This window comes from Leguminivora glycinivorella, chromosome 2 (genome assembly GCF_023078275.1).
Source record: "Leguminivora glycinivorella isolate SPB_JAAS2020 chromosome 2, LegGlyc_1.1, whole genome shotgun sequence".
NCBI classification, from domain to species: Eukaryota; Metazoa; Arthropoda; class Insecta; order Lepidoptera; family Tortricidae; genus Leguminivora; species Leguminivora glycinivorella.
This window is the reverse complement of record NC_062972.1, coordinates 6,521,534-6,539,904: the sequence shown is the minus strand read 5'-3', so window position 1 is coordinate 6,539,904 and position 18,371 is coordinate 6,521,534. Positions and strand designations below refer to the sequence as shown.

Here is an 18,371-nt window from a genome sequence, read left to right as displayed (position 1 = left end):
ATGGCAGTTTTAAAATATAAAGAAAACTTCGTTTTTGTGAAATGGGTGAAATTTGGCTAAGCTTCCTGCGGACTCTTAAGACTTAAAACAAAGACGGAGAAAATTGTGTAAGCAAGTTAAGCAGTATATTACCCAAAACGTCACTTAGCGTATTAATTTATGTATGAGATTCTTTGCAACTCAAGTAAGGAAAGTCTTGTTAAGAATGCCATACTTTCGAACTGTTTAAAAATGCATCTTTACCGGTAAAACGGGGTCATTTAGAAGAGCTAAGGAGCGTGAAGGCTTATTTAACAAACATAATCGTTACATCAAGGAATTATTAACGCTACAGTTGCGCCAGTTTCTAAAATAACGATACAAATATGGCGGCACTGAACTTTTCGCTAGTGTATTTGTATCTTTTTTTCACATGTCGCCTGCTCTGATATATCAAAACGAGTGAAAATCATTGAAAATAAGTTACTCAAACATTAAAGTAAGTTAAATTATAAAAAAAAAAAATATAAATAAGAATTTCAATGTCAAACTCGAGGAAAGGCAGGTAATTATGACAAGTAAAAAAGTAAAATATTTGGACACATGTAATATTTTTGTACAATATTGTACAAAAACCGATTTTCCATTTCCATAGTCACAGTATTTTTCTATTTCATATGAAAATTTAATTACAAAAAATTTGTATATTTCGGAAACAAACAGCTAAATACAAGTGCACATCGTCTTAACATAGGAACTAGGAACGGTTAAAAATTTTCTTATTTTATAGATACTTATAAAGATAAACACTACCCAAAATCGTATATAAGTAGTTATAAAGAAATGAAAAAATAAATAATTGAAGGGTGGACGATGGATGCAATGTGGTGACGAAAGCAGAATGTGGACTTTATATTCATTAAACTTCGAGTATCTACCTTGTGTGGTGTAGGTAGTTAGGTACTCGTCTCAAATGACATCAATCATGAAACTTCGGTCCAAATAAGCTGAAGTAAACGCGACGTTTGAAACAAACAATGGTACCGTCGTAAATTCTGCTTACTACGTCTTTGTTTACGAAGTGTTCCTTGCCGGCCTAGTCGAAGTGACACTCGTTGAGGCTACGTGGCGATCTAAACGCAATCTGGCTCTGTTACGCCTATACAGGAGATCGATAGGGAGAGCTAGCTACGAAATGCTTACGAAGCGTAAGAAGTTGTGACATTAGCTAGGTTAGTACCCTACCCTGGTCTCAGCCTGTTTAAAGGGCTGCCAACTTATATATCTTGCAGGTCAAAGCATAATGGACTTTCTCCTGATATGACAAGAAGTTTAAAATTAGAATATCATAAATTTGTGGACCTGTATGTTTGTATTGGATTTTGAGGTCCCGTTTATGGTAATGAATACCGATTGCGAACATTTGGTGTGACAACATTGGAACTCAATATGCTGATAAATCATTGTATTGCATTTACAATGGTTTGAAACAATAGGTACTATCTATATTGTATAAGTTTTTTTTTCAGATTTTAAGCAGTTTTAACATTATAATGACATACCTAAAATATGATTAAATATAAAGCGTGATGTGTTAAGCTGACCAAGATGACAATTCAGACCTTTTCACCTATTTACAATAGTTAGGTACAAGTGCGAGAGGTACCTACAAATATAATAAGTATTCGAATCGAATTAAATGGCATACAAAAGTAAATATTTAAGTTTTATGTTTGCCGTGTGTACTGAAAGCGTTCATACCGTATTAAAATAGTTGAGTGCACAATCCACCAAATAGTACCACAATTCCAAGTCCATAAAAGAAAATTACATGATAATGATAATTCTAAACATTTATGCTCCAACTACCTATTTCGTTTATAAAGAAAAATAAAATTCCAGAACTACAGACGTAAAAGTCTTTTGAGAATACTACGAATAAATGCATTGTTTGAAAAACATGCAGGTGTCATGTTCGCTTTATGGTGATTGTTTGCGATGTATAAACATTTTATAGGGGTCGAAGACACGTGAGTTAGCCCTTGAAAGGCCACTCGTAAATGTTACGATTTTTGAAATGAGTCACTAAAGTTCATAGTGCGACATGCTATGTATAGGGTTTTTTATAGTAGATACTCTCAAAAAACGGGTACCTTTTTGACGTGCCTTCTACCACCCTTTGGAAGTCGATAGCACTGTAATGCATATCACTGCGTTTGTGTGGCATTTGGTATTAGGTACGTAGATAGGTATGTCGTTTAACTCTGACGATGTTCCAAATTTTTTGGTCTTAACATTGCCAAAAGCTCACCCCAGGTTTATACAAAGTCTGATGATGTCCGAAAAATAACAAAAGTCTTTTGTTTTCAGATAACAATGTGGAAGTTGCTACTCGCGCTACTGCCCCTAGTGGTCGCCAAGCACCCTTGGTACCCGTGCTCGGAGCTCCACGACGACGTCCGGTACCCCTGCCGCTGCGCAGTGAAGGTGGACCGAAGCCTGCAGCTCACCATCCACATGAATTGCGACCGAGTGGTCTTCGCGGGCGACTTCCCACCATTGCCTTATGCGGCGCCCATAGTCTCGTTCAGGCAAAGACATGCTGGCCATCAGACGCTTCCCACACAGGTATTGATTCAAATTCTTAATACCGTATTTCGTATAGTTTATGAGAAAAAGGAAGTGCCAAGTAAGAGATCCAATATATCCTACGACGTTTTTCGTTCCGTATAAATTCTACGTACGTTTTATGTTGACTTTACTGGTTTTCAGTTAAAGCACTTAAGTTGTCTCGTTGGCTTTAACTAGTATTGTTGCTACTGCTTATTTACTTAGCCCATCCTTGTGGTTGCGTCCGGCAGACATTAAAACTGTATGTACTGTAGGTATTTTATTTAAAAAAATATAAAACGGTTTGCATACTAATATGTTGTTTAACATATGTATAGTTTTTATAACTGTATCTTAGTTATACTTAGCCAAATATATAATAGTTATATTATAATAACTAACATAGTTTAAGAAATATTATTATTCTATATTTTTAATTTCAGATGTATGTTAAAAATTATGAAAATCTGTATAATATTATGACTATTTTATTTATTTATTATGTGTCCGCGGTTATCAATAAATAACTCATTGTTCATGTAATACACTTCCTCTAATTGTCAGCTGCAAGTGGTTTATTAAAACTTATCGCGTTAAAACGTTCGTAGTTTCTATTTCTGCACGCAATGTTCATGATCTGATAACCACATAGAATCAATAAGAACGCGGACAGCTGCTCCATATACAACATTCAATACTTAGTGTTTTTTGGAAACAACTGATTTTTTTATAGACAAATTCACTCGCCGACGATGGCGGGGGATAACTTGGACTCTTTTTTGAAAGACTGGCCAGTTGTAGCTCAAGATCGAGAACAATGGGGAGGCCTATGCCCAGCAGTGAGACACAATAGGCTCATAATAAAAATATAATAAATATATACAAATTATAAAATTTTCTTTGAGAATTTCACATTAATAATAAGCTGTCGCTACAAAATGAGAGTAATGCTCGGACGTAAAATATTTTTCAAAAACATCAACATTCAACTAAGATATTAGAGCGAATAATATGAAGATACATGATTTCTGTTCTTTTTCTTCGTTTTGAAATGACAGCGTCTTTGTGTTGTTTTGCTTTAACGTTATTGTTTAAAGAAAGTATTTTTTAATTGTTACCTAAATAACTACTCATATCATATCATATCAGTAAGTACAAAGTATGGTGACTGCCGCTATATGACGGCACTGCTATCATAGGAAACCCGCACATTAGTTTGGTCTGTATCATGGGTTGGTGTAGGTAGGATACATAGTACTCGTAGTTGCAATACGTTTAACGTCCAACAACGTTCGTTTACAAAACTTTTACTAGGTTTTCATGTCGAACAGCTGTGCAGTCCAATACATGACTCCAAACCGAAATAGAACGTTTTACCGATACCAATCTATATATGCGGTTTTAGACAATTCCGTTTTGGCAAATACGATTAGTTGTGCAATTTACAGTTTGCTTTGTCGGTTGCGGTTGTTTGTCGAGTAAGATCGTTTGTATTTAACCGTTTGAAACTGAACTAGTTTATAAATCAATATTATACGACGTTCTATCGCTATAGGTACCTTCATCTATCTACATGCTTTAAAGTTTCGTATTAAATCAAGCATGTGACAGTTGAAGAACTTAAAGTTATGGATACCCGTGCCAAGATTTCCTTTTCAGCCCAATTCTATTAATCTAAACTACTCGTCTCGATTGTCAAACTAACTTGATAGTTCGAAGCACTCTAAGATTTGGTAGTTGGCATCGTGTTGGGCCGTCAGCCCGGGAGTTTACAAAGTTGTGATCTCGAATACATTATCTAACTGACATTCTACCCCGCACTTGCCGGAAACTAAACCACAAGCAACGCAATTGTATACCCAGCTTTATGCCCATAGAGGCGACAGCGCTTTACGTAGACAAAGGTGTACGGAGTGGAGTACTTGTGCCTTTTCTATACTATAAGGTTAAGTGCAGACCGTCATCGCCGCCGCCGGCTGTTTCCGAGATTTAACAGACAGTTACCAACTTACTACAAGTTGGTAAAGTTTCGACAACCGTTACCTATTTCAAAGCAATACATTTTAGCGAATTGTAATTCTTTCAGGCACTTCAACAGATTACCAAATACTTTTTGAATAATTGGAAAAATCTTTGCTGATGTTAGGATTTATAGAGACTTTAATCCATTGAAATAATTGTTTTTTCAAGCTACTTGGCAAACTTTTATACTTTACGGATTTCAATAGATTTTTTAGTTTAGATGTTCATGTCCAATCAACATTTTTTAATGCAATTTATTGATTATGATTTCAGATATTCTCATCATACGGTCTACCGCTAAAGGAGCTCGACTTCTCTCACAACAGCTTGCGCCGCTTGCCCGACCGGCTCCTGGCGGGAGTCCGGGGCAACCTCACCAAGCTGGCGCTGGCTGACAACCTCCTAGGCGACAACCTGAACCCGATATTCTCGACCGCCGAGCTTCACAACTTGCCCGCTTTGGAAGAGCTGGATTTAAGCGGGAATTGCATTAGAGGCTTAGAAGAGGGCCTGCTGATTGGATGTGACCTGCTAAAGGTAGGATAGTTAAAATATTACAGATAAAAAAAGAGTTGAAAAAGAGGATATTGCATCAATAGCATTAAAAAAAATTGTTAAGTGACTGATCATGAACTATACACCCCACAGTAACACATTTATGGTTAACATTTAATCATACTGCTTGTAGATATATTATTTTGATCTAAAATATACATAATGACGTATATTTAAAAATCGTTATCATCAAAAGCAAATATTTCCAGGTATTACGACTGGATCGAAACAATATGAACACCGTGCCGTCGTCCTCGCTCAACGGGCCTCGGTCGCTCAGAGTGCTATCGCTGAGGGAAAATAAAATCGGTACGTCACACAGAACACTTTCTAGATAGTGTATGAATGATTTACAGTCATCATAGTCATCGAATATCGTTGGTGACAGTAACAGCACCAATGCTGTTTATGGTCAAAAAGTTGTGTTATGTTATATTTGGCGATGTGGCTATCACATTACAGCTTGAGAAAAAAGTAGAAATTAAATAGTGGTATCAGCGGTAATCATCAGTAACATCGTCGTGTCGTCTCATTATCTAACACTTCTTGGTTAAAAGGGACGGCCAGACAATGTTGTCACTTATTATTTATTTAAAATCTACTATTTTTGGCAAGCTGTATATTCAATGCTGTGTGTACACTCACCTTTCTACCGTGTACCACATATCGTGTGATTTTTGTTTAATGCATTGAGATAGGCAGGCACTTGATCAATCGTTGAACCCTTAATCTCCAATTTATAAAAAAGACGCATATTATCTATTGAATGGGGAGTTATTTTTTTTTTTGTGACAACTTTCTTCTAAGGGTAATAGGACGCGTTTTAAGACGACCCGTGCTCAGTGCGCGTTTTAATCTTGTTATAGTCTCGAAAGCCAACTTTGGCGGCATAAAATGGCCGCAAATATCTCGTCTGCGCCTTTTTCCGCTGCCAATTTGTTTTGCCAAATAGCGACCGCTAAATACTAAAAAAACATAATACCTCTACAAAGGCAACGAAAAGCTTTTACAGTTATTTGCGTGTAATTATATAAAACGACTAAAGTAGATACAGTTCTTAAAGTTAGGGTATGTGCTGACTGCTAGTACTTTTATATCATTAACCCCTCAAGCGCCTTGTTCCAGATCTGTCCCAGGCAATTTAAACTGTAATTAACAGATTGAAAATTATTAATTCAGTAGCAAATTTTTGACAACGCCGTTCCAGGGGTTAATAATGCGGATTCTATGGGAGGTAGTGTATGGTGAATTGAAATTGCTAAGATAAACAAACTAGGGTAAACTGCTACCAATACCGTTTCGATTGATAAACAAATGGGCGGGTTGTCGGTTGGAAAATTAAGGATGGCCTTGAAAGTCCCGTGGAAATTAATGGTAACGGGTTATGTATTAAGCTATTGCAATGTAATGGTAGCATGGATAATTTTGTGACATAAAGGTATTAACGTTACATAATATATTCTGTACTGAATATTGTCTTTGGTTACCGCGATAGTTACTCATGAAATAAAACTATGGAAACGGATTAAATCGCGTATAATGAATTTAAAATTCATCCCGACGTTTCGAACTCTTTACAGCGTTCGTGGTCAACGGGTGACTGAGGAAAAATTACAATGTGCAAAAGCTACCCACATACAAGAAATATTAACGAACCATGACCACAAATAATATAGATTTCTAAGGCAGGGTCACACACTATTAATAAAGCTAGTTATACAATATTAAAAAAAAACACGCTTTTGCACATTGTATATTTGAATATTTGAATACTTGTAATTTTTCCTCAGTCACCCGTTGACCACGCACGCTGTAAAGAGTTCGAAACGTCGGGATGAATTTTAAATTCATTATACGCGATTTAGTCCGTTTCCATAGTTTTATTTTACTCTGTACTGACTTCTCATTTACAGCTCTCATTCGCCAAGGATCATTCTTCTCTCAAAAGACATTAGAAGAAATAGATTTGCACGGGAACATGATCTCCGCTATCGAAGGTGGCGCCTTTGCCGGCTTAGGCCAGCTCCACACGCTAGACCTGGGCAGAAACAGACTTTCCAAGTTCAACAGCGATGTCTTCCAGGGCACGGAAAATTTGGAAAAATTAGACCTCTCCGAAAACTTTATCACTGACTTTCCAACGGTGGCTCTCAAATCTTTTGCCGCTCTTAAGCATTTGAATCTCTCCAGCAATATGATCACGGTAAGTTCACAAGTTTGTTGATTTAATTTGGCTAACATAAATTGAAATATAAATTAAATCGAGAAATATTAAATTGTCAGTAATTGTTGTCGCGCCATGTTCAATTTGCTAACAATTATTAAATTAATAAATTTCCAAAACTGTAGTAGCGAATTTGCAAAAACTGGGCCGTCAGTACAATGGAGTAAAATTCATTTGTATGTCAATGTCACAAAACTTTGATAAGGGACGTTGATTGAGTATCTAAGTAAGTTACGTAAATTTGTTAGGACATATCTTAGAAATTTAAGCGACATCCCAAACATGCTTTTATTATTAAAAACACCCACGCTTATTAAAGTGACTTGAACTTCCATTGATGGTATTTCTTACGGGCGCTCTCAACTAATAGGAAATAGTACATTTCGATACAAGTGCGAAAAAGAGGAAGGAAGAATTCCCTTTTCGCACGTGTATCGAACGACGTTTTTCAGTACAGATAGACCTCCGAAGTTTCGACCTTCCATATAATGAACCACTTCTCGCCCTAGCGCGTAAAAAAACACCATCTGTACTGAAAAAGTAAAAGTATCGTACATATTGTGGAATTAAAAATGTTTTAATAAGTAGGTCAAAAAATATATGAGTTTCATTTATTATCCTATCAACTGTAGATGAAATGTTTCAGAACATAGACAGCAGTCATCTGAATGCGCTGGTTTCCCTTCAAGTCCTTGATCTGAGCCGCAACAACCTTGTCAAGCTGATGCCGGGCACCTTTGTGGGACTCACCGAACTGCGCTACTTGGATGTCGGAGTTAATTCTTTGCGAACCGTAAGTGTATTTTTATTTTTTTTTATATATTTATTTCAAAATAATTCAAATATTTTGATTCTGCAGGGCTCTAAACGAACTGATATGAGGGAAATTCTGTAGCCAAATTAAAAACCGCATATTATTTGCACATTACGTTGCTGAAAAATAACTGCATACATATTATAACAACTTTGATCAGTAGGTATATAAGATTTAATAACATGCACATTAGTAGATATTTTGTTTTATTTATCAACTTACTCTATCTTTATTCAGGTCGAAGACGACGCGTTCGACGGATTGACCAGCCTGGACACGCTACTGCTGCGAGACAACAATATCCTGTTAATCCCAGCGACGGCCCTGTCCCGCCTGCCCAACCTCGTGTCCGTGCACTTGGGCTTCAATCGTGTCACCGCTCTCTCCAGCGACATCCTTCGAGCAGTGTCCGACAGAATCACTTCCCTAGTCCTCTCACGAAATGTCATAAGGGAATTACCGACGGCGGCCTTCAATCACTTCAAAATGCTTAAGCGATTAGATCTCTCCGGAAACTTATTAAATTCCATCTCGGCCGATGTCTTTAGCGGGCTCGAAGCCTCTCTCGAATTTTTGAGTCTCAGCCAAAATAGAATATTGGGTTTCACAGGCCAGCATCTGCAATTCATTAACTTATGGTTTTTAGATATATCTGATAACCAGCTTTCAGAAATCCCCGTAAACGCTTTCGACTCTATTCCTAGTTTAACACACTTGAATATTAGTCGCAACGACCACATAAGCGTACTACCGCAAAATGTTTTCAAACAAAATCCAGCTTTACTCAGCGTCGACTTAAGTTATATGGGTTTGAAAGCGCTCCCCGTAAAATTATTTTCAAGCAACGTGAATTTAGAGCGCATTTGTTTATCAAACAATCTTTTACAAGAAGTCTCGGAAAACACCTTCAAGAACCTTAAGAATTTAACTCACTTGGATTTGTCCTACAATAACATAGTCAATATTAGGACTCCCGCCTTTGTTAACGTCATGTCCATACAGTATTTGTCTCTCAAGGGTAATCAGCTGAACGCATTTAAAGGAGAATTCTTTAATACTGGAACAAGTTTAGAAGTGATAGACCTCTCTGAGAACCAGCTAAGCTATTTATTCCCGTCCTCATTTAAAATACATCCACGTCTTAGAGAAATTATATTAACAGACAATAAATTCAATTTTTTCCCATCCGAACTAATAAGCACTTTACAGTATTTAGAATTTGTCGATCTATCTGGAAATGCGCTGAAAAATGTCGATGAACTTGATTTTGCCCGGCTCCCTAAGCTGAGAACAATATTGCTCGCTCGAAACGAACTTGAAACAATTAGTGAAATGGCATTCCATAACTCTAGCCAAATACAACTGTTGGACCTGTCCAATAACAAAATAGATCGCTTGGGAGATAGGCTATTTGAAGGACTGATTCGGTTGGAGAATTTGAATTTAGAAGGCAATCAACTTTCTGAATTACCAGATAATATTTTTGATAGATCGCGGATAAATATGCTCGAGAAAATTTCGTTAAGAAATAATCTGTTCGAGCACGCACCTTTGAAATCTTTACAAAAACAATATTTCTTTGTATCATCTGTGGACTTGTCGCATAATCAAATTGTAGATATACCAGCCGAGGATAGCGTATTGGTCAACATTAAGAAGTTGGATCTTTCATTTAATCCTCTGTCAGAAAAAGCAATTAAGAATGTAATAACGGAACCTAAAACTGTTCGTGACCTTAATTTGGCTGGTACTGGAATACAAACAGTAGATCAACTTGAAACACCTTTCCTATATAACCTCAACTTATCATACAACAATATTACCAAGCTCACTGACAAAACATTTAGCAGAACAACCTTATTGGAATCGTTGGATCTATCTAACAACCAGATTGTGGATGTTTCTGGAGCACTTGCTATTTCTTGGCCGAAGCTAAAAAATCTTCAGCGCTTGAATATTTCTAGCAACCCGATAGCCATTCTTGTTGACGGAAACTTTGAAGGTTTATCTTCACTGCGAGTACTTGATATGAGATATCTAGATGAATGCACGAGAATTGAGAAAAACGCATTCAGGCCACTTCCTAATTTAGTTGAGCTCAGAGCTTACGGATTCCCTAGATTAGGTTACTTTGACGTCCAAGGAACTTTACAACATTTATTGGCCTTAGAAAAATTAGACGTCGAAATTAAGGATACAAATATTGGTGCAGATCAATTGCACTCGATATTACATCCGAGACTTGAAGAGTTAGGATTAAGAGGCTCAAGGCTTAAAACGGTTTCTTCTGGAGTATTAGCTGGATTAAAGGCTCCTGCAATTACAGTACGTTTCCGGAATACCTCTGTTACTAATTTACCACCAGCGCTGCTATTCCCTTTGCCACGATCATCTCAGATAACTATCGATGTTGCCGGCAGTCAGCTGTCTACTCTACAACCCCAGCTACTGGTAGCTCTTGATGATCGTCGTGCTGATTTATCGATGTTTGGCCTTGATACAAATCCAATTCGCTGCGATTGCAATGCTCGCGCGTTACGAAGATGGCTACCAAACGTCGGTATTGAAGACGTCCGATGTGACTCCCCGGACTTTTTGAGTGGATTTTTACTCACGGAAATAGGTGACGATGAACTAACTTGTGATGCGAGAAGACGGACGACGTTACAACCTTCGTCATCGAGTAGTATTTCCACCACAGCTCCACCTCGCTTAGTTCATCGAACTTCAGCCGAGCCTGATATTATCTGGTCGGTGGCGCCATCTCATGATCGCCCTAAAGTTTCCGGTGAGCCGAAAGGAGCGCCCGTAGTCGGCGTGGCATCTTCAACTAACGACGATAATCTGATAATAGGTATTGTAGGTGGCGTAGTAGCGTTTATCGCGATCTTAATAGTGGTTATTTGTATTGTACGGTTGCGAATGACAACGACGTCGTACCGCGGCGGGCCGTTAGCCAATAGCCCGACGGCGGGCGCGGCTCCGCTTTGGGGAGCAGCGTGGCCGGGCTACGCCGCCACGTTACCTCCTGCATCGTTGTCTAATGCCACCCTGCCGCACAAGGTGCAATCAGGGCCCGGATCTGTCCGATACTTGGCTCCACCGCCGCCAGCACCCTACTTTATTAGCTTGCCGCCGTACGACGATAAAATTTATCGGTAGAACGATTTGGTAACTAGGTGGTATTGAACAAGAGACATTTATCTATTTAAACTAAAACGTGATTTAAACGTAAACATTTTATTATTTATTTTGGCGTTTTAGTTTAAATATAGTAAATCAAATGGTGTAAGTTTAAAAAAAATTGTTTTAGTTAAAAAGTAGGATTAGCTTTGTAAATAAGTACTTAAGGTTAATTTATATTATTTTTGCTCATTATTCATGTGCTACTTACGTGTATTATTTTTAAGCGAAACTATAGGTACATCATTTACAAATATCGTTGTAGATATTATTTATACTAGACTAACTTTATATACCTGTGTAAGAATAAATTAAATAAAGAACATTTGAATAGCGCTAATACTTTCTTACTTAAATAAAACTTATATAGCTTAAGGACTATGAAAGCTCGCAGGCAGGATTTATTAGGGCCTTCTAGTCAACAGTAAAATCTTCCCCCAATACCACGCCTGAGAAAGGGAAATGTTTAAATATAATCTTGAGACTACTTAAATGGAATAAATGTGAAATATTCATAATAGGATGTAACTACTTTACATATATTATGACTGTAGGTACTTGGTTAATATACGAAATAGAAAATGTTGTATTTATCTAGATATAATTGTATAAATATTAAATGGCTTTTATTTCACTCCATCATTTGTTTCGTAAAGTTATTGTCCTCCTTAAAGTAAAGTTATCGTTCCTGTTAAGTTATTTCGAGAATGACTAACATGCTCACCTATCGTGCTACTTTGATTTCTTTTCGCACTTCACGACAGAAGTAAAAATTAGGTCAACATCAAAGTATAATTTGAAATATTTGAATCACAGAAACTAGGTATTAAACGAGTTATATTTTAAATACGGATTCTCAGCCTATTCTTACTTTTTTTTCTCTTAATTAATACTTCTTAATTTAATTTCCATCATATCAAGATTCACATTTCAAAATTACCCCCCATATTATCATTACCTTGAGGTACCTTTTTCTTGGTGGGATTTCCAAAGGTCGAGAAGAGTATCATCATTAATGCTTCAAGTTCTTTGGAGTAATTAGTTGCCATGGTAACTCGTTGTCATATTTTATATCAGTGATGACTTAACTAATCAAGAGAATCGTGACCTCTGACTGTCGAATATTGTCTAACTATTTCAAAGTATATGATTGACAATGACGCAGTCAAAAGCTTTAGACTTGTCTAAATAGCAAAGATACGCCAAGGTTGTTATCACACATAATCCGATCCTATATGCCCTTAAACATTTTAAAATTACCCAGAATAGATTTTTGTTTTTAGATCCAAATTGATTTGGATTCAAGATATTGTCCTCCTTATAATTCAAGTAGTTATCAGTCTTCATATAAATCACTTATTTCGAAATGAGAATTGTAACAACAAAAACAATAGGTCTGTGATATTTATATTATCCATAGCGCTCTTTTTTAACTGCAATGGCTTTATGACCCGCTATTATTAAGTGAGCATTTCTGTGCTTCGAAATTACCCCAATGCAACCTATGTCATAGTAATAAAAATTACAATCATATTTTATATCATTTGAGTTAACTAGCAAGATCAATCTGACTCTGACTGAGCTTACTCGTATATATCCCTTCCCTTTCACCGACTTTAGTTTCAAAATTGACCTGGGAGTACCGAGATACGATTATGCTATAGTAATAAAATATCTAGAACGATAAAACCTCAACCATGTACGATATGCGATGGATTTATTTTAAAAATTTCAAATGGAACATTTTCCTTCGAAGCTCTGAGGGGAAAATCTGCAAAGCTTTAATCCCAGGACCTTCCGGTGGCTAGAGGCGGCACTTCGGAAAATTCACGCGAAGTTCGATTCCAGGGTAACTAGCCAACTTCACAATCGCTTACGCTCCATAGCGCACCGTAGCTCTCTCTATCGCTCTACCGCATTTACTCAGAGCCAGTTACGTTTCGATCGCCACCAAACGTCGATACCGTCGGCTAGGCCGGCAAGGACGAGGATGGGCAACACTATAATCTTCAATACGTTCCCGACATAAAAGCACTTTGCTTGCGTAATAGAAAGCTTAAGTAAGGTGACCCCTCGATATCGAGTTATGTTTCAAGGAAACTGGATCTTTGAGAAAAAGATGTTGTTTCTTAGTTAATAATATTCAGAGGGAAATTGCCTTTATTATGTACGTTTGTAATCATTTACTGAATAATAATACTATCTAATCTACCTATATAAACTGTTTACTCGTAGAATCGTAATGCGGCGTTTTACAGCCTTTACTATTAAACTTATACCCGCTTCCGAATGAACAGATTTCTAAATTCCTTTCACATCAAAATTGTTAAACGCTTGCTCATAACCGGACCTATTTTATGGGAATTTTGCAGCATCACGACTGGAAAAAGCTTTTGTTTATAATCGGGGAAATTTGCGTAAAATTCAGGCTGGCACTTTTTGTGAGCGCGAACGAAAATAGGTTTTGTAAACATTGTTTGGGGTTTTCACTGACGTACATCAAAATATCGGAGCGATCTGTTGTCGGAATGAAGAAAAATGTAGGTAAATGTTTATGCAATAAATAAACAAAGCAATTAAGTAAGAAATAGTTGAATGAAAGAATACGTGCCTCAAGGTTATTAAAGTTTGAACTTTGCAATATGTAGTCTCTGGTTACCATGTTACCTATTCTTATAGGATCTTTTTTTTGTATGAATAGGTAGACGTTTGACCACGATTACACCTGATGGTAAGTGATGATGCGGTCTACGGTGGAGCACGCTTACCTTTGAGATACCTATTTACTCTTGCTTTAAAGAGACCTGGATTGTAGTCATGCGGAAACACAGACCAGGATCGAACTACGGAAACAACTATTATTTCGTACAATTTGTTCCTGAGTCATGGATGTTTTTATGTATTTATATACCGCATGTATCCTCGCCTAGCACCCATAGCAAAGTTTCGGCATTTCAGGTTAGGGTGATACAGATCAATATTGGGGGACACTTTACACAGGTAAAAGCGCCCGAGCCGGGAACCCGACCCCGAGACTACCTACTTAAAAAACAAGTAAATATATTTAACAAAATAATAATTGCCTGTTGCCTGTTGACGGGTTAAGAATTTCACCACCCCCTTTCTTCCCGTGGGTGACGTAGAAGGCGACTATGGGATATGGGTTAAATTGTGGCGTAGGCGAGAGGCTGGCAACCTGTCACTGCAATGTCACAGTTTCGTTTTCTTTCAACCCTTATTTGCCAAGAGTGGCACTGAAGCTTTAGTAGTTTCATGTGTTCTGTCTACCCCTTTATGGGATACAGGCGTGATTGTATGCATGTATGTAAATTGTTGCCAATTTGTAGTAATAATTTAAGATTTGTAGAGGACTAGAGATGATAAGCACTTCCAGCAAAGAGAACAGGATTCAATAAAGCAGGCACTCAGCAAGAGCTTCGCTAAAGGTCAACAAGCCCGGCTCACTTTCAACGTTTGGCGGGTTGGGTAACTTAACTTATATTGAGTTTTTACGTTCTACAATTATAGAACGTATTAATACGTTACTCCATAACGTAAACGTCACGAATTTTGTAACAGGTATTTAAGCTTCTTTCCTTTTAAAGGTAGCTAGTTGCCATAACAATATAATCGTAATTTTGGCAACGTACCCAATAGGTACCTACATATAGATAGATCTAGCAAAAGTTAAATTTGGTACGAAAACATTAAATTATATAATTTTTAAGAAAAAAAAACCGCCTTCCTTTGGGGTTCTGGTGATAAATACTTTCAAATGTTGGATTATGTTATCAATTCGTCTGTATATTTTTTAATGTTTGTTATTCGATATCTCCGTCATTTCTGAACCAATTTTGAAATCTGGATGATTCTGAAGTACTTACAGATGAGAATGATTATCAGAACGGAACTCTAACCAGGGGCGGCTCACTCTTCATCAGCAGTTTCACTGCACCAAATGTCACTGTTCTGCATGCTGTTCTTATAAAAATACCAAAGTCACTATAAGTGTGCCGTTCAGATTTGAGGAGTTCCGTTCTGACCATCATCAGCAATTCCACTGCACCAAATATCACTGTTCTGGACGTAAGTGCATGCTGTTCTTATAAAAATACCAAAGTCACTATAAGTGTGCCGTTCAGATTTGAGGAGTTCCCTTCTGACCATCATTAGGAGTTCCACTGCACCAAATGTCACTGTTCCGTACGTGAATGCATGCTGTTCCTATAAAAACACAAAAATCACCATATGTATGCCTTTCAGATTTGAAGAGTTCCCTCGATTTCTCCAGGATCCCATCATCAGAACTGGGTTCTGAGAAAAATGGGACCAATCTGTATGCATTCAACAAAAAAAACGTTCAATCAAAAAAAAAATATTCAAAATCGGTCTAGTAACGACGGAGATATCGAGTAACAAACATTAAAAAAAAAAAACATACAGACGACTTGATAACCCCTACCTTTGAGATTTGGAAGGCGGTTAAAAATTGTTCTTTGTTTGTGGAACGTGATTCAAGGTATGAGACGTGACAGCTGAACAATATGGGTTTAACAAAATTTTCTTTGTTACCATATTTGGAATAAACACACCCTAAAATTTGATGCCATATATGCCACACACAATGGGGTGTATGTAGGTCGTAGGTACGTATCAAGGGTATGATAAGTTATGGATGCCTTCCATGGTCACCGAGGTAAGAGAAAAACTAAATTTATTAAAACAAATCGTTTGTCCAAATATACATATACCTAAATGCCTATTTTTTTGTTTAAAAGAATTCAACCCCTTGCGATACGAGTTTTAAATATAGAATATATGTAACATCATATTCATCGGACACAGTAAATCCATTATCAAAAACGTCAGCAACTTAACGCGTTATAAATGTTAACAAAAATAAACACTTAGCTCAATTATCACTATTTGAATCCAAAAAAATACATCGACATGAGAGCGATAGTTGCTTATAAGCTCTTTTGACTTCGCAGTTTTGCAAAGCGCCCTCTGGGATCAAACTGGGATACTCTGTAATCCGAGCAGGCCCCGTAGCCGAATGGCATTTCTCCGACGCCAAACGAAAGCGATACGCCGCTGGCTCTCAAACTGAGATAGATATCTACTGCGCTAATTTCGTGAGCGTTTCGTGAGCGATTGTGCCATTCGAGCAGGTGTAGTAATTGAAATTCCATGTAGCAATACAGCATGCCCGTTCTGCATTTAGAATTAGTTTCGGAAGAGGATTTGGTAAAAAACAATAATGCCCGTGAGTGAAACGTTCAATATGGAAAATGGTAGTGTGAACTCATCGTCCTCCTTGCGTTATCCCGGCACTTGCCGCGGCTCATGGTAGCCTGGGGTCCGCTGTGACAACAAATTCCAAGATTTGGCGTAGGCACTAGTTTTACGAAAGCGACTGCCATCTAAACTTCCAACCCAAAGGGTATCTAGGCCTTATTAAAATTAGTTCGGTTTCCTCACGATGTTTTCCTTCACCGAAAAGCGACTGGCAAATATCAAATGACATTTCGCACAAAAGTTCCGAAAAACTCATTGGTACGAGCCGGGGTTCGAACCCGCAACCTCCGGATTGAAAGTCGCATGCTCTTACCGATAGGCCACCAGGGCTTTGATTATAATAGTAGGTAGTATTAGAATCTCAACAAGGGTTTACTTTTTCTATAAAAATAGTATCAGAAAGCTAACCCCAACGCTGCAAGCCCGATTTGCATTTCGAATTAGTTCGAATCGTGAGGCAATTTTCTACAAAAACAAAGCCTGCTGGAATAACAAGTTGCCTGATTTAACCCCGTGTTTTCTTTCTTCTAAAGGGAACCGTGACGGGAATGGAATAAAATATCAAATTACAAAACAGCGGCGAGGGACATACGAGATAATTAGGTGGAATTGCGGATTTGTGATTAATGAGAATCGGGTTCGTTTTACTTTAAGAAATACTTATAACGGAAATTAGTCTAATTTTATTGTACGTTGTAGCTTTTTTTGTAAGACATACGTAAGTGCGGACAACCAAGTAGAATCCTATAGGTCGCTGTAGAACCTTTGGACAGTAAACGTCAATTTGATTTCAATGGAAAATAGAACACGACGTCAATAAGACAGGGTTATAGGTATTTAGATCCATTTTTTATTTAAGTTGCGAAATAAATATATTTGAACGTCTTAGATTTATATATTATGCTGTTGACTCGTTGGGTGGACGACATCCGGAAAATTGCGGGTCACAACTGGATGAGACTATCTCAGGACCGGGGCAACTGGTGTACTTGAAGAGAGGCCTATGCTCAGCAGTAAGATGATATAAGGCTGATATGATCAGATTATGATGATTATTATATTATAAAACACAACTTCAACAAAATTAAAATTAAAAAAAAACCCCGACCGCGACATAGTGGACCGATTTTTGATCATCGCTAGATCGGAGGCCATTGAGATCAAGAAATATCCAAACTTTAATAGAGAAGATGGTTTTACTTTAATACCACCGGCTTGGGATCCAGTAGTTACTAGTAGTACATCTGATAATGGAACAAGCGGGTGTGTAATGATTGGTATAACTATTTTTGGTATAGTAACATTTGATATAACAACATTTGGTATATATTTAATGAATATAATCACTCATTTGACATAATTAACATTTGGTATAACAACAAAATATCTACTTTTATTTTGTATAATCATTATTTCCTATAACAGTTATTTATAATAACCGTTACATGGTATAACTATCTATTGATATACGACTAGTATAATATAATTAGCAAACAGTATAAAACATTTCATGAAGTAATTTTATTCTTTTTTGAGGGGATCACAGTTCTAACCTAACCTAACCTACTTTTCTGATAGCAGTACATATGTTTAAGGGTCACAGTTCTAACCTAACCTAACCTATTTTTCTGGTAGCAGCGCGTTGTGTGTAGGGATCACAGTTCTAACCCAATCTACTTTTCTGGT

At 37.2% G+C, this 18,371-nt stretch overlaps 1 protein-coding gene across 2 annotated transcripts in view; it reads left to right on the top strand.

Moving 5' to 3' along the window:
• The window catches only part of LOC125242375 (protein artichoke), a 165,611-nt gene extending 153,587 nt beyond the window's left edge, over window positions 1-12,024 (top strand). For both annotated transcript variants that reach the window (XM_048151179.1, XM_048151180.1), the window contains 6 exons: window positions 2,350-2,607; window positions 4,885-5,148; window positions 5,376-5,475; window positions 7,080-7,369; window positions 8,037-8,183; window positions 8,442-12,024. In XM_048151179.1, the coding sequence (XP_048007136.1) occupies window positions 2,356-2,607; window positions 4,885-5,148; window positions 5,376-5,475; window positions 7,080-7,369; window positions 8,037-8,183; window positions 8,442-11,366 (3,978 nt within the window). In that variant the 5' untranslated portion in view covers window positions 2,350-2,355 and the 3' untranslated portion in view covers window positions 11,367-12,024. The remainder of the gene's footprint in view (window positions 1-2,349; window positions 2,608-4,884; window positions 5,149-5,375; window positions 5,476-7,079; window positions 7,370-8,036; window positions 8,184-8,441) is intronic.
• Window positions 12,025-18,371: the final 6,347 nt, after the last annotated feature.